Genomic DNA, 16,848 nt, shown 5'->3' on the forward strand with positions numbered 1-16,848 from the left:
GCAGCAGCAGCCAGTAGTCACAGCAAGTCTTTAATATCAATTAATCTGCATTAATTGGTTCCTGCTCTAACCCTTGTGTTTCCCCGCTGAGTGGGGAGGATGAAACGGGGCGCGCCGGGTCTTGCAAGAGGGGGGAAGATTAAACAGGTCGCACGCTGCTCTCTCAAGCTCTTTTAAGTCCGTGCAGTGGGGAGTGGTGTTTAGAGGTGCTGAGAAAGGCTAGTGAGCTCACTCTCTCTCTCTCTCTCTCACACACACACACACACACACACACACACACACACAGAGACAAGAACACACACTCTCTGTTCCCACCGTCTCAGACACTCTTGTGCTGTTAGGTCCTCTTTCATCACAAAGACTTTGTACATAAACGCTCAAAGCAAATCATATTTCACAGTGCGTGCGTGTGTGTGCGTGTGTGTGTGTGTGTGTGTGTGTGTGTGGGGTAAGACCTTGTACATAGGAGCTCAAAGCTAATCATATTTCAAAGAGCATGGGAGAGGGGCAGGTGAATGCTTGGCCTCATTGATGCAAGCTTTCTAAATGTGCATGTTTCAGGGTGTGTGCGTGTGTGTGTGTGTGTGTGTGTGTGTGTGTGTGTGTGTGTGTGTGTGTGTGCGCACGCAAGGAGAAGTGTGATATCTACAATGTTAACATCGGTTTCCCCTTTACCATTTTTAGCAAGTTGATAGAACTTGTCTCCCTCTCTCTCTCTGTCTCTCACTCGCTTTCATTTGTTAGCGTTCACTCTTAGTTGCTCGGCAGCTGTGTGTGTTTTGCTTCCTTTTTCATCACACACACATACACACACACACACACACACACACACACTCCCTTTCATGGTGTGTGCATGTGGACAGGTGTTTGCAGGTAGCTGTTTATCTTTCGTCCCTAACCTTTCATATGGAGAGGGCTTCTCCCAGTCACTACACATACACACACTTGGACGCACACACACACACACACACACACACACGTTTGAAGAACAAAGTGAAAAGAAAAATAAGACTTTGAACCTGACAAATAGAATCTCCTTACAGCTGCGATGAGGATTTGATCACAGCGTCTTCTTCAAAGCCAATTTAGATGTTGCTTCAATTGAAAAAAGAAATATTTGACACGAGTCTCTTGATCCTGTTGAAGGGCTTCATGCCAAAATGCTTTCCCATCCATTTTGAGAAAAAACAAAAATAAATCTTTGAAAATCACCCCTTACTGTTTCAAAGATACAGACAATTCCACCTAAAAATATTTTGTATTTTGTTCGCAAAAGTTCTTAAATAGCTATTGATAAAAATAGTTATTTTATTTCAATCTGTCAATAATAGTTCAATTCACTTTTGTTTTTTCATAAACTCAAATTTAGTTTACTGGAGAATTTTTAGTGCTTGACACAATTTCATAATTACTTTTGAACTTTTGAAGTATAATTACACTATGTTTTTGTTTTTTCCATGTACATTTGTATGGAGTGTATGTGCGTGTGTGTACGTGCGTGTGTATTTGCGTGTGTGTGTGTTTGCACCTGTGTAACCCTCCAGTTCCCTTCACTTGACCGATCCTTAGATTTGCAAATGATGTTTTGAATCAAATGGAAGTTTATGCAAATGGTTTATGTGAAGATGTAATATGAACAATCATTTTCATCGCCGACTCGTGTTACATCTATTTGTAAATACACAAACACACAGGGCCCGGGCGCACATGCAGGCACACACAGCCGATACACACACATGGTTACTGGTATAATAACCTCATGTCCTAACCCTATCCTAAACTCTTATTATAACAAGCCACCCTGTAACTTTAAATTTAACCCAAATCCAATTCTAAAGCTAATCTCACCAATAACCTTATTAAAGGTGCTACATGTAGCATTATTAAGCACCAATATATCATTGTCAAATTAATTGTGATATCATGGTATAATTACCTTAAACAAATGAGACCATGATCGAGACGACTGGCAGCCTCTATCTCATGACCGGTATTGTTAGTGCTAGTGTTTCTAAAATTAGACTACATTTCCCATAAACCCCGTTGCCGCCTGTCACAAAGAGGATGCCGCTACTTGTCCTCCATCCCCCTCCCTGGCATCACTCTGTGTGCGATAGTTTTTTACGTTTCGCTTTCCTGAGGAGGATAAACACGTTGGAAGTGATTTTTCAAAATCGGCCTTTCACTCATTTCACCCTCTGCCATGCTGCGAGAAACTCTGAAATCTTTTAGCTCCGTTTGCGCCGGAAGAACAGCGCCCTCTGCCTGTTTTGAATCGAATTTCCCGCGAAATCCGAGCCAGTGCCGCACAATGTAAAACACAGTGTAGAGACCCGTGGGGACTGCGGATCTTCTTGCCGATGGTCTTGTTTGTTTATGGTAATTATACTAATGTCTCAAAATTCATGTAGTAGCGATTTATTGATGTTAAAATGCTACACGTAACACCTTTAAAATGGCTTAATTTCTCCAAAAATCATGTCTAGAACTCCTGATCCTTTCAAGAAATAAAATGAAAGTATTTATGCCGTTTCTGTATGGACTTTCTTTCTCTTCTTCCCGCTCTGTTTGTCTCCGTCTGTATTCTTGTTTCTGCTTTCCCTCCCTCACCTCTGTTGAAGAAGTGCTTCCTTGTTTTGCCAGTTGGAATATTTGCATGGTGGGGATGAGGCGGGGACAGCAGTGTCAGGGGCTGCAAGGCTTGAAGGAAGCAGTTAGGTTAAGGTGTTTTGCATTGATCATACTTCACCTGGAGGGCATACATACACACACACACACACACACACACACATTCACATTCACATTCACATTCAATAGCTTTCTCTAACACACACACATAGGCCTACACACGCAGTAAATCTGTCACTTGCCACTTACAGTCACTCAGTCACACACACACACACACACACACACTCACTCACTCAGGTCTGTGTATCTTTAATCCTTTGTACGGCGCTGAGCAGATGTCCTGCATTCATTTATGGATTTACCCCCCCCCCCCTCCCTCTCTTCTCCTCCCTCCCTCCACACCCCCATTCTGTCCATTCACACACACACACACACACACACACACACACAAACACACACACCTGGCAGCAAGGTCAAGTTACAGCTGATACACTGTGTCCTGCACAAAACACACACACGTACACATGCTCACATTCACACCGACAAAGACACACACACACACAGATGTGCATCCAGATATAAACACACACACACACACTCTTACATAGGCATCGGCATGTACACACAGACACACACACAAACTTACACACACACACTCATAAATACAAACACACACTGTCCAGGTAGGAAAGAACAAGAAGAGGAACAAGAGAGAGGAAGAGAGTGGAGGAAAGGGAATTGGACATTACTAGTTGCATTGTTTATTCAGTACCTTCTCACACACACATACACACACACACACACACACACACACACGTCATTTGCTTTTTATTCATTACGAAATCGCTTCTCTCCATCTACTCTGAGTCATGTTTGTGTGTTTTAGTGTGTAGTTGTTCGTGTTCATGTGTTTAAGTGTGTGTATTTGTGTGTGTGTGTGTGTGTGTCCACAGAAAACAAGACTGGCTGTAAAAAATGCACACCATGTATTATCTGACATAAACACACACACACACACACATGACAGTGACAGGTTGGTATGAATGTTAACTAGGTGATGGTGTTGTTGTCAGCTGAACTGACTACATGAATGATGGAGGACGATACGATTCTCCCTCTTTCTCAACATCTCTCTCTCTCTCTCTCTCTCTCTCTCAACGTGACTTAACGTGTTGGTTTTTCAATTTTTATAATCCCTTATGAGTTACTTTTTCAAATTAGAATGCCGTTACTTTTATTTTTCCCATATGGTTTCCTTTTTTTGTTAGTACAAATTTTTGAAAAATAACAACGCTAAAAAGCCATTTTAGGGAAACTTTTTTGGGAAAGTAGAAGCGTGTTAAAGAGAGTGCCTTTATGAATGGATAATGTGATATTTTTTATAGGTTGCACACTCTGGGATGTTCCTTGTCCACAGTAAAAAAGTTAAAATTTTACTATTTGTTGTTTTGCCAATGTCAATGTCAGTATAAACTGTCGCCTCTGAAACGGGTCAATCAGAACTCGTAGAAAGCTGACTTCACAGGAATCGACCAATCATCTTACATTTAGGTCTGGGAGGGGTGGACCCACTGGTGCTGCCAGCCAATCAGAGCAGTGGCTCTTTCTGGCCGCTAGAAACGCACCCAAAATGGCTCTTTAGGTGGCAGTGGGAGGCTAGAGAATAAATTACTACAAATATTTAGGAATTATTTTTGTGTACCTTCGAGGAAAGTCTTGCGAAATTTTCTCCATCCATGTCCTGACTTCTCTCTCTCTCTCTCTCTCTCTCTCTCTTCTCCCCATCGCAAGCGTTACACTCTCTTCCTCTTTTTTCCCTCTGTCTCTCTTCCTCCTCTTTCCAGTCATATAGGACCCCTGGGGTTTCTCTCTCTCTCTCTCTGTGTGTGTGTGTGTGTGTGCGCGCCTGTGTGTTTGTCTGTGTGCTAATTGACCTTGCAGGGGGTTCCATTGATTGCCTCATCTTCTCTGATAGATTATAGGGCTGTTAATGTGGTGGGGAAATGGCAGCGTGGTGGGGCACAGCTGTTGACATACACACACACACACACACACACGGCGCCCCCGCTACCAGGGCCTCCCAAATTATTATTTTCCTTGTTGAGGCAGTGGGGTAGACGCCGGGGCAGCAGAGTTGCGGGAGTGAAGGTGGGATTTGATCCAAAGCCAGCAGGTGCGTGTATTGGCTCTGAGTCGGGGGATTTAAAAGGCTGAATCCACCACAGAACTGGTTTCTCCCATTGAGGTTCATCATTATCCTCCTGACTGACGCTGTTACCTCGCTTCTAACTTGCACGTCCACCGAAAATATCACACGGCGGCCGTGACCTCTGCCCTCTCCCACTGCTCTTGGTTGCTTATAATTTTGGTGATTGAGGAATTGAAGTTTAAGCTTGTACTCTTTGTAAGTTGCCGTGGATCAGAGCAGGAGCTAAATCAACTAAAATTGAAATGTAGATGATGTTGAGGATGTTTGGTGAATCCCCCAGTCTACGGTATATTAGGGCAACTAAGTGAGGCTTTTATTTTTTGAGCATATTAGCTACAATCTGCATAAAATCTCATGTAACGCCAACCTCCAGCTGCTTTAAAATGGCTGCTGGTTTGATTCCCGGCACCGACAGAAGGGTGTGTTCATGTTGTGAGTTGACAACTGGAGAGTAGATGACATTTCATCTACAGTTCCCACTAATACTCTCTATATGTGTCCTATATATTTATCTGTTATGCTCTAATGTCTACTCTTTTAATTGCCCCTTGGGGATAAATAAAGTTTGATTGAATTGGAAAAAATGCACATCACTAAACAGCAGGCTGCTTCAGAGGTGCTGTAGCATCTTTTTTGCAGCATGTAATAACATGCTGCTAATAATTATTTTTAAACATTAGTACTAGTGGTAGTAGTATTAGTAATAGTAGTAGTATTATACAGTAAATGCTGATCTTATGGTAAAGCCAACATAACAGAATCTCAGGCTTGAAAATATCACTTTGTGTAACCAATGGCAGTTAAACAGGCAAAAAAGTGGATTAAGAATAAAACAGTTGTAGTGAAAGGTATGACAGGGAACCCAGAGTTGAACCTTTTGTCCTTCGCTGCTTTCCATCCGAGGGTTTTGATGAGTGTTGAGTGTTTTCTCTCCGCTGAAAGCCACAAAGTGAAAGCTGTGACTCCTTAACAGGCTGTTGTTTAGATTCAGGAGGGCTTGTCTCCCAACCACCTGAAGAAAGCCAAGCTGATGTTCTTCTACACCCGCTACCCTTCCTCCAACATGCTCAAAATGTACTTCTCCGACGTCAAGGTAAGACCTTGCCCTCCTCCTCTTCTCTTCTCTCCTCTTGTTTCCCTGCTCTCCACTCGCTTCTCTCAACCTCTCGTCGCTCCCCTCTCCTCTTTCTTTCTTTCCGTTTCAATGCTCTGTCGTCTTCACGTCGCTCTCCTCTCTCTCTTCCCCTTGTCCTCTGTCCTTCCCGGTCTTTTCTTTTCTTTTTTCGCATCCTGACCCTCGATTCAAGTAATTTCAATGCCGTTCTTTCTCGGCCCATTGTGGGAGAAAATTGGGTTTGCAGCCAGGGTTTAAAACAATAAAATACAAATGGTGACGTTAAACACATGATGAAACACACACACACACAAACACACACACACACACACACAATAAATTAAAATGAATTAATAAAAACAAGGATTCAGAAGTGCAAAAAAGGAGAAGCAGAGGGCAATTTCAGTGCAAGAATTATTATTATATTATTTTTTCCAATTGTTTTTCCACCACATTATTTTCATGTTTTTTTGTTTTTTTTAATTGAATAAGCCACAGTTACACTCGCAGTTTCCATTTCAAACTTTTATCATCTGATCCCACCAGAGCACATTAAGCGACAGATCTGGATGCACAAAAATCGGATTTCGCTCAGATTTGCTTTCAGATTTTAAGAAGCCAGATATGGAAGTGATCGCGGTTCTTGCATCGTCTCAATGGAATCCACGATGTGCATAGAAGCAATGTAAAGAGTTGGTGAGGGAGAGCGGGAAAAAGCATTTTAAATAGATACAACCATGCAGAACGGCCATTTTCAGGCCGAGTGCAGACATGCAGCGATGTGAATTCAGTCCGATCTTCAGAATCAGACTTCAAAAATCACATCAAAGTGTCTCTCAGTGACAGATGGGGGCAGATGAGCGGGGTTTCACTGGTAAACAGGTATGCGTCTTTGTCCGCAGAGCCACTGGGAAGCGTCTTGGTCTTCTTTTGTGGCGTTTTTGGTGTAATTTGAGTTTGGTATCGATCATCTTTTCTTCTAATCTCTCCTCTCTTTTCTTCTCCTTCCACTGACCAATAGTGTCATTTTCAACTGTTTGTGACCTTTGTCCATTTCGTTGCTTGAGATTATTCCGTTTAGTTGGGGTTCTTTTGGTGTTTTTGTATGCCGTTGGTGTGTGTGTGTGTGTGTGTGTGTGTGTGTGTGACCCTATAGCGCAGATGGGTGCTCCAGAGTTCCAGTCTGTCAGGTCTTTGTAGCATAATTAGAGTTTCTGGCCTTAATCGGCCTGGGTTGGGGGGGTAAACGCCCACTTTCCCTCTCACACACATGCTATATACCCCCCCCCCCCCCCCCCCCCAAACACACACACACACACCCCAACACACACACACAGCTTTCACTCTCACCCGCACAGACATAAAATGAGAACTCACTCTTACACACACACACAATACATGATCACACCGTCAATGGTCACTTGATAGACAAAAAGATGAACAGACCAAGGAAGAGAAAGAAAGAAAGAAAGAAAGAAAGAAAGAATAAAAAAGAAAGAAATACTGAGAATGACAAACAGGCAGAGAGACAAAGAGAGAAATAAAAAGACTAAGTGAAATAAAGAGTCATACAGAGAAAGACAGAAAAAGAGACAGAACGAGAGTTAGAAAGAAAGAAGAGATAATGGAAAGTGTGTGTGTGTATGTGTGTGTGTGTGGAGGGGGGGGGTTGCGAAAATGACAGAGGGAGGGAGGGATGGAGGGAGGGGAGGACAAACAAATGAAAGGGACGACAACAGAACAACAGCTTTAAAACAAAGGCGCTGATTGTTTTGTGTTTACAGGCTGCTACGTGTTTTGCAAAGGAGCATACGGCTCCTCCACGGATTCAGGACGCCGTATTCAAATGAGCAGCCACACACACACACACACACACACACACACACATACCAGCTGCCCTTGGGCTCATATCTGTGGTGACCACTTCCTCGCGGCAATGCCACATCCTCACCGGCTGCCATGGCAACAAGGGTCGCTCGGACACCAGGTTGCTAGGCAAACACCAGGTTGCTAAGCCTACCTGCTCCCAGTATTTGTGCGTGTGCGTCTGCTTTGTCATAAACTGGGAGTCTCTTCAGTCCCTCCAGTAAACACACCTAGCTGTACCAGGTTACTGACACATTAAAGGCACAATTTGTTGGCTTTTGTCAGCAACTTCTTGGCAAACCAGTGGGGTTTCAAAATGTTTGTTTTTTTCTGTAAAATCATATTTAAGTGCCTCAAATGATAACGATGTTGAGAGAACGTTGCAAATGTTTTCCTAACAAATGGACAACTGTTATTTAAAAATATAACCAAAAAACATTAATGTTGAGTTATCTGAGGTGAGGTTTATAGGCTTCCGGGAAATTTCTGTGTCGACTCAGACGTTGCATCGTCTTCAGGCTAAATGAAAATAAATATCTATGATTAACAGTTTCTCAACTGCAAAGCAGTATCTAAGCTGTGAACAAGCTAATGTAATCTGCACTAACAGAGAGAATCTGTCATTATCAGAGCTGCGAGCTTCAAGCTGCAGTTTGTGTTTTTTTCCAGGTGTTAGATCTACACCTACGCCGTACACACACCGCTTTTGAAAGCAGCGCGCCGGAGTAAAACAACTCACTACGGCGACAGGTTTTTTCACGAAGGCGCTTCTTTTTTCGGCCTCTTTCAGTGCGTGACTGTGCAGATATTGGCAGCACTTTTAAATTTACAAGCAGCGCTAAATTTACAGCAGAACTGAAAATCGCCACATTTGTTCAGAGCGGATTCTCAGCAACGGAAATAGCTTAAATAGTGAAAATGTTGAGTCATTATGAGATCCCGTGTGATCCTGCAGTCATGAAACTCACTGTAGCTGTAAAAGTCCTTGTCAACCTTCAGTTAGAGTAAAGTTTTCATTCACTGCATTGAATCCCAATGTATTGTTGATGATACTGTATATGAGCTGACAGCTGCATGATAGCTAAACATGAGTTTCACATGTAATTTGAAACTGTAAGTGCTGACATCGGTAATATTGGGTAATCAGCTTACTTTACATGTCTAAGTCGAACTCGTTAAGTATCTTAGTAAACATGCTTAATATCTATGTGGTCAAATAAATTCTGGATTGCAGCTTTAATCTGGGAAATGAATAAATTAGGCCTAATGGATTAATGCAGAGGGGCAGTTTATGGCTTTTACAATTAATCTAGTGTCCAATCTGCGGTTTTATCTCCAAACTGATATTCAATTAATCTCATGTCTTCATCTCAGCAAACATGGATTTAGATTATAAAGATGTTGCTTTGGCCTGACACTTCGCTCAGCAGCTGGACAATATTAACACAAGTCCCAAACACTGGTTTTGTTTATACTGGGATTTATTGGATTGAAGACATTTTTCCACTGGAATTTATTGTGTGAGCTTTTGATACAAGGGCTGACAGTATGCTAAACATGAGGTTTACATGTATTTTTAGCCTGCAAACAATTTGTTGGCCTCATTTTTATTTTGCAGACAAAGACAAACAGACTAGTTTCAGTTATGATGGGTTGAGGAAGTTCCATCTACAAATCAAATTCTTCTATTTATGAATAAACCCAAAAATGGTCAAATTCGTAGCACACTGTATCTTTAAGAAACGTCTCGTCTCTTCTTATTCATATTTTATGCAAATGACGATCTACTGTCAAATTTAGATTTAATTGAGATGTAATCCCGCTTAATCCAACATATTTATCTGCGGGAGGAACTCTGCAGATATTATTTCCTTTAATAAAAAAAAATAAAAAAAATGAAAAAAATGAATCATGGATAATCCTATTTGTGACGAGCGAGGCTGTTCTTTTCAAGGCTATAGTAGAGTGTGTGGAAGATTGAGAGCGCCCTGTTGCTATCTCTCTCTCTCTCTATGTGTGTGTGTGTGTGCTTGTGTGTATGTATGTGTGTGTATATGTACTGTATGTGTGTGTGTGTGTGTGTGTACTGTTCCATTGTCCCATTGCATTCATTACCCTCATCATTACCATATTTCCAAAATCCGGGTCAATGTCTCTCTTTCCCTCTCTCTCTCTCTCTCTCTCTCTCTCTCTCTCTCTCTGCCCCCCCCCCCCCCCCTCCTTCTTTCCAGGGAACAATAAGTAGCATGTGTTAGGAGGATCAGGCAGATTCACTGTAAGGGAATTAAGGCCCTGAATGGCTTCCCCTAATTGGACTTGAATGGACTTTGTCTATGGGAAACTGGTTCTTAAGGATGAGCCTCTTACGCACAATGGCTGCCTCGCTCAGTGTGGGAAGTGGGTTGAGCTGACAACTGTTTTAGGCACAGACGAGCACGCACGCACACACACAACACACACTCACACACACACACACACAGGCTCTAATTGCGCAGTGAAAGCTCTTGCCTTCTGACCAGACAGCCATATATGTGAGTGTGAGACGCCGAGGTCTTGAGAGAGTCAGCGAGAGTAATTAAGACCTCGTTAAGACTGGAGGAGTTAGGATTAATTAGATGCTCGCTGGCTCAGGGAGCTTCTTCCAACTCCACACACACACACACACACACACACACACACTAGACACTCGCTGGCTCAGGGAGCTCCTTCCGGCTCCACACACACACACTCTCTATCTCCTACACACATACGATGCCCGCTAGCTGAGGCTTTAATACACTCTCTCTTCCTCTCTCTTTCACACACACACACACACACACACTTGACATGAAGCAGTGACACACTTATTAGCTCCCTGAAGACTCTTGCCTTGAGAGGCTGAAGCGATGCCTCGATACCGCCGCCTCAGCAGGAATCAATTAGCGTCCGGCCCGCCTCTCGCCCGTCTCGTCAATTAGAGTTACACAGCCAATTTGGCGTCGTTACGATATGAATCAGCAACAGCTCATGTACTGGTATTGATATAACTTCAGGTCAGTGGTTACCATGTTGAAGCGTTTGGGCTCTTCAGATGACAAACCATATGAAGTCTGTCTCAAGGTTTTCAGTGATGAATCTCATCTGAAGACTCTCTAATTCACTGGGATTGTCTTTAAAATGGCAATTTTTTCAAAACAAAACGAACTTATCTCTGTTCATTGCTCAGTATTTTAAAAATAGAGAGGATTAGATCACCTAATAATCAATTTGTCAGAGTAGGTGTCAATTTTTTCAAATGGAGCAGCCTCATTTAAGAAAATCTTTAAAAAAAAAAGTCTGTTTGTGCCTAAATATTGATGGGATTGATATGAGAACAGCTTGCAAAATAAACCCATGTGAACTATTGTCCCCTAGTCCATTCAACACTAGAAAGACCAGTGGATTTTGGGGTCTAATGGAAGGCCAAAAGGGCCATTTCTTGCGTTGTTTTGAAAATCAACGGCATGGATAGAAAGTAGATGTAGGAAAAGTCATGGAGTGGCATTTTGAAATATGAGATATTTGGGAGAATTATGGGTTTTTATGGGTACAACAGAGGGCATTCCAGTGGCTGAGCTAAGGGGCACACTGTGCATTGACGACATGGTTTTAATCGATTCATAAACTTGTCACACACACACACACACACACACACACACACACACACACACACACACGCACCATCCATCCTGCAGTGTGTACTGTCTAGTAAAGCAGAAATGCCTTAATTTGAAAAAGTTACGACAACAGCTATTCTTCCTGGGGTTGCAAAGGAAACATTCAGCGCTACAACTCGTGGATTTATGTCGATGTGGCACATTCACGCTGTCCTCTACAAAATGTGCCGCGCTGCCATGAATCGGGTTGAAGTGGGCAGATTCTTAAAGGATGTGTGTGTTTGCCCTTCCAACATGGCCCGGGGGCGCTGACAACAGCCGCCGTCAAGGGGGGAGGGGTGGGGGTGGGGGGGTGTCGGGACACCCTGACACTTTCTCTCCCTTTCACTCTGTCTCTTTCGCCGACACTCTCCCTTTCCCCCTTTTCGTTGTAAACAGAAAATGGCATTCCTCGAGCTCAGCGTTTTGCCCCCCCCCCCCACCCCCCCCACCCCACCACCACCACCTCTTCATTCTCTTTCTCTCTTTCTGTCTTTTGTCTCTCGTCTCTCTTGTTTTTTCGGTTTGTGCTGATTGTGATGAGCTGTACGGGGCAGTGGGTGGGTGGTGGGATGGGGCGTTTGTGTGTGTGTGTGTGTCTGTTTGTTAGGATGGACTCTTCTATAGTTTTGACATATTGGCTGAATTGAATTTCAGGGAGCAAAACCTTTCCAAAATGGATGTAGCCTATAGCATTTTGGAATGGACCCCGTCTTGTGTATAAAATGTAACAGGAATTTCAATTAAATTGCCAGCACCAGTATAGCCAAGTATTTAAATGTTTTACTAACAAAAACTTGACCCCTTCACCTCTGCCACACACTTCCTGAATTAATAAAATGGAAATTGAGTGTCCAGCAGCCATTCACCTAACTCCCACGGTGGCCATTTTGAACTTGTGTCACACTCAGGGTGGGAAGCTCTACCTGGAAGATTGGCATGTATATGAAAACGTTACTTCAACACACAAGTGAGGACTTCAGATACACCACACAGTTATCAAATTAGCTCACAATGGGAACAACAACTACAACAACTGCTTGAGTTTAGCAGGAAGCTAGCTAGCTTACTTAGCTACTAGCTATTCCTGTAGCTAGCTATAGTGGACCAGATATATTACCTTAAAATATGAACCTATATCCCTCCGCATTCTTGAAATCCATGCATTTCTGATACATTTTTCAGTGGGGAATCTGTTAAATGATTTTTTTGTCTGATTCCTGACATTTGTAGGCTATGATGTGCATCTTGGTACACAACTTAGGACATAGCCGGGCAGTACTTGCTCTTCAGGTAAAGTGTGACGCGAGTTTCAAATGGCCACCACTGGAATAAGGTCTACAGAAGGGACTATAAACCTAAAGTTAGCAGCTCTTCCTCAGCAGGTTGAGGAGTCTATTGACTTGTAACGGGTGCTGTAGGGAGGATCCAGGTTCCAGCTCTCATGTTGGCAAGCATCTACCTTACTGAAGTGCCCTTGAGCAAAATACACTGCAGAAATCTCTGGCAGTCTTTGGTAAAGGATCAATGGAAGTCTGTATACAAATATGTATGAAGATATCCTTTATTTGTACAGGGGTGTGTTGTTTTGTAATGGGACGATTTTTGGGGGGTATACTGAGAGATTGTATATGCTGTGTGTGTGTGTGTGTGTGTGCATGTGTTACTCTATGTACATATGCTGTTTGCGTGTTGAGGATGTGCGTGACACAATTGTTGCTCTGTTTGTCTTTACTGACGGGCAGATGACACCGTCTTGTGTGTGTGTCTGTTTGTGTATGAGTGTGTCTGTTTGTGTGTGTGTGTGTGTGTGTGTGTGTTAATTGCTGAGTTGTCACGTTCCTTCCGTGCGGCTCTTTTGTGGGTCGACCCCCCCACACACACACTTTCCCCTCCTGTCACTATGCATTGTATAACCACTCCCTTCCCTTCTGCTAGACACACACACACACACACAATTATGCTCCATTATGTCACCCCTCTGACCGCTCCTGAAAAAAATCTCTTTCTCTCTCCCTCTCTTTCATCCTGTCTGTCTCTCTTTCTCTCTCTCCATTCCTTTTTCCATTCCACCTCGCTCTATTCATCTCTCTCCCTCTCTCTCTCCCCCTCTCTCTCTTTCTCCCTATCTCTCTCGCTCATCCCTTGTTCCTGTGAGACAATGTCTTGTAACAATACCAAGCTTAATCTCCGTGTCAAAGCCGTTTTTCCCCTTCACCGAACACACACACACACACTCACACACACACACACACACACACACACATACACACACTTTCACTGGGCTGTCACTGTGTTTTTTCCCCATGTTTTGTTTCTTATGAGGAGCAGATGAAACTAGAAAATGCCCAGTGGATATCTCTCTCTCTCACACACACACACACACACACACACACACACTCACACACACACGCACAAATGTGTTTATATTCCGTCGGTTACATCCATTATGAAAGCCTGCAGAAGAATACTAATATTCCAGATGCAGATGATTTACTTACAGACTGCAGGGATTACAAGTCAATTCATGGCAGTAAGAGACATCATCTGCACACAACAATAGATAAATAACAGTTTATGAATACATTTTTAAACCTTAATTTATCTGTGGAAGTTTGACTAAGTGTCCTGCTTCACATTCATACAGTTACACACACTCACACTTGGGAGCTGCCCAGCACAAACAGTCTTCTTCTAAAGAAAAACACCACTTCTTTCGTTTATCTCTCTGTTTCTTCATTCTTCTTCTCACTCATTAATACAGGGACTCTCAGACTTTTTTTTGGCAGTTGACCAAATGCAAGAAAATGGTGCAGTCACATTGTCCTGCACTGCAAAAATGTCAATGTTAAGTAATGAAATCTTACTTTTTTAAAACCAGTAAAAAAATCTACCAATGGGGTGAGATGATTTCTACGGAGCCCCTCTGGGGTCACATGGTAGAAAAAAAAACTCGATGTGTAAATCCTTGCGAACAGATTTGTAAACTGTGCGAACGGATTTAGTTTACAAATCCGTTCGCACGGATTGTGAATCCGAGGGCACGGTTTAGAAATCCGTTCGCACGGATTTACACATCGAGTTTTTTTTTCTACCATGTGACCCCAGAGGGGCTCCGTAGATTTCCAATGCAAATTCACTTGAGTTTTCTTGAATCAAGTGGCATTATCTTGATACTAGTGGTGTGGTCCAACATATTTCAAGATGCTGCTACTTGTTTCTAGAAAATCCCTCAAACAAGAGAAACTGGAGTTTGGAAACAAGTGAAATTATCTCACCCCATTATTTTAAGGAAAAGAAGATTTAAGACTGAAAACTAAAATGTTAAGATGGACATTTTTTGCAGTGTAATGTTGAGGCCTTAGAGTAAGATTATTTACCGTGGATTATGTGTAGTCCAGGAGCCAATGGAGGCAGTTTACAACATGAACAATAAGATAATATTTGGGTCATTTTTGTTTGATTAGGAATGTTTCCAGGGGCTAAATTTTCTCAATAAGGGCCCTCAAGGTCCGAACAGCCTTCTTCAGTGGCTAATGAGGCAAAGGGACATATTTCTGAGATTTTAACCGTGTGTGTGTGTGTGTGTGTGTGTGTGTGTGTGTGTGAGAGAGAGAGAGAGAGAGAGAGAGAGAAACTGTCTTTGATCAAAGAACGTAATTAGAGGAACAGTTTCTCTGTCGCTCATTGTCTTCAAGGTCACTTACACACACACACACACACACACACACACACACATATTTAGTGTACGCATACATGCACACACACATATACATGGACAAACACACACACACACAAAGTACTTCAACTGGAACCATCAATTCAATTAAGAAAACTTAGGAAATAAATTAGAGTTCTATTCTTCTGTTCAGAAAGGCCGTTTAATGCTCAAGGATATTCCAATTATTTAGAATATAATTGAACTTACTTTGATTCATCAACAAATATGAGCAAAATTAACTTGAGCAAGACCTTGTTAAAGCATGCACTTTCTTGAAAACAATAAATGTTTAAATTGCCACGATAAAAAAGAATCTTAAATAAAGGGGAGGAAAGAGAAAAGAGCCATCCTGCTTCTTTGGTACAGTAGGTACTGAAGGTTTGGTTGCCAGGTTCTTTCACTGTTTCCTGCAGTTTGAGCGATTTTGAAGTAAGACACAAAGACCAAACAGAGAAAATAAACGTCTGTGAAAATTCCTCTCTGTCCGGTTCAATCGCTATATCGGCACTGTATTCAAAGTGGCTCAGGTAATGAGGTTTGACTACAAACTAAACAAATATTAATGAAATAGTCTCCATCTTAAACTCTATTCCCTCTCTTCCTCTGTCTTTCCTTCTTGTTTTTCTTTCTATCTTTCTTGGTATCAATTTTCAGGTCACTAATTTACCATCCTGACCTCAAGTTTCTCACTAACCTCACATTAAGGACACAGTAAAGTGCAATAAATAGCATGGAAACAGATTATAGTAAATACCTTGATCATTTACTAGTAATTACTGATTTGTTGACTTGTAAACAAACTTTAATAAGACGATAACAAGTGGATACTTTATGTCAGAAGGCAGTTATAATCCTCAGTTACTCAATCATTTATAAATCCTTACTGGTTCATTATTTGGATACCATACATAAAGGAGGAGACATAAAGGATGGATTATTTATTGTTATAATATTGTAGGTTATTCACATATTTACAGGTCAGAGTGTTACTTTCTCCCTCCCTCCCTGCTGCCCAGATGCTAACATCATTTCTCTGTCTTTTCTCTGTCTTTCCTCCTTTTCTGTTTCCTCCCTCCTGGCCCAGTTCAATCGCTGCATCACCTCCCAGCTGATCAAGTGGTTCAGCAACTTCAGGGAGTTCTACTACATCCAGATGGAGAAGTTCGCCCGGCAGGCCATCAACGAGGGCGTGACCGCCGCCGACGAGATGTCGGTGGGCCGCGACTCCGAGCTCTTCAGGGCGCTCAACATGCACTACAACAAGGCCAACGACTTCGAGGTACGCCTGGGTGTGTGTGTGTGTGTGTGTGTGTGTGTGTGTGAGAGCGATGTCGAGCTCCTCAGGGCCTTTAATATGAGATACTACAAGGCTGATGACTTCCAGGTATTGGGGAGGAGTTTGTGTGTTTGTGGAGAGGAGCGATGGTTTCAGTGTGTGTGAGCAGCTTCAACTTTGAATTTTCACTTTAAACTATTTCTGTTATAAGTTATCTATCTCTTTATCAATGTAAAACCTGTGTAAAATGTCAATTTGATCGACTGCAACCATTTTGGTTTTCTTCTTAAATATCACTGTGAAGGTGATTTTCTTGTTTTCTTGAAACCTTTCAAAACCCATTGGAATAATGTCACAAAT

The 16,848-nt window shown here is 42.3% G+C and overlaps 1 protein-coding gene across 2 annotated transcripts in view; it reads left to right on the forward strand.

Moving 5' to 3' along the window:
• Positions 1–16,848, forward strand: part of prox1a (prospero homeobox 1a) — a 35,635-nt gene that overhangs the window by 3,737 nt on the left and 15,050 nt on the right. For both annotated transcript variants that reach the window (XM_071918165.2, XM_071918171.2), the window contains 2 exons: positions 5,823–5,930; positions 16,297–16,491. In XM_071918165.2, the coding sequence (XP_071774266.2) occupies positions 5,823–5,930; positions 16,297–16,491 (303 nt within the window). The remainder of the gene's footprint in view (positions 1–5,822; positions 5,931–16,296; positions 16,492–16,848) is intronic.

The sequence above is a fragment of the Centroberyx gerrardi genome, chromosome 21 (assembly GCF_048128805.1).
Source record: "Centroberyx gerrardi isolate f3 chromosome 21, fCenGer3.hap1.cur.20231027, whole genome shotgun sequence".
Classification (NCBI taxonomy): domain Eukaryota; kingdom Metazoa; phylum Chordata; class Actinopteri; order Beryciformes; family Berycidae; genus Centroberyx; species Centroberyx gerrardi.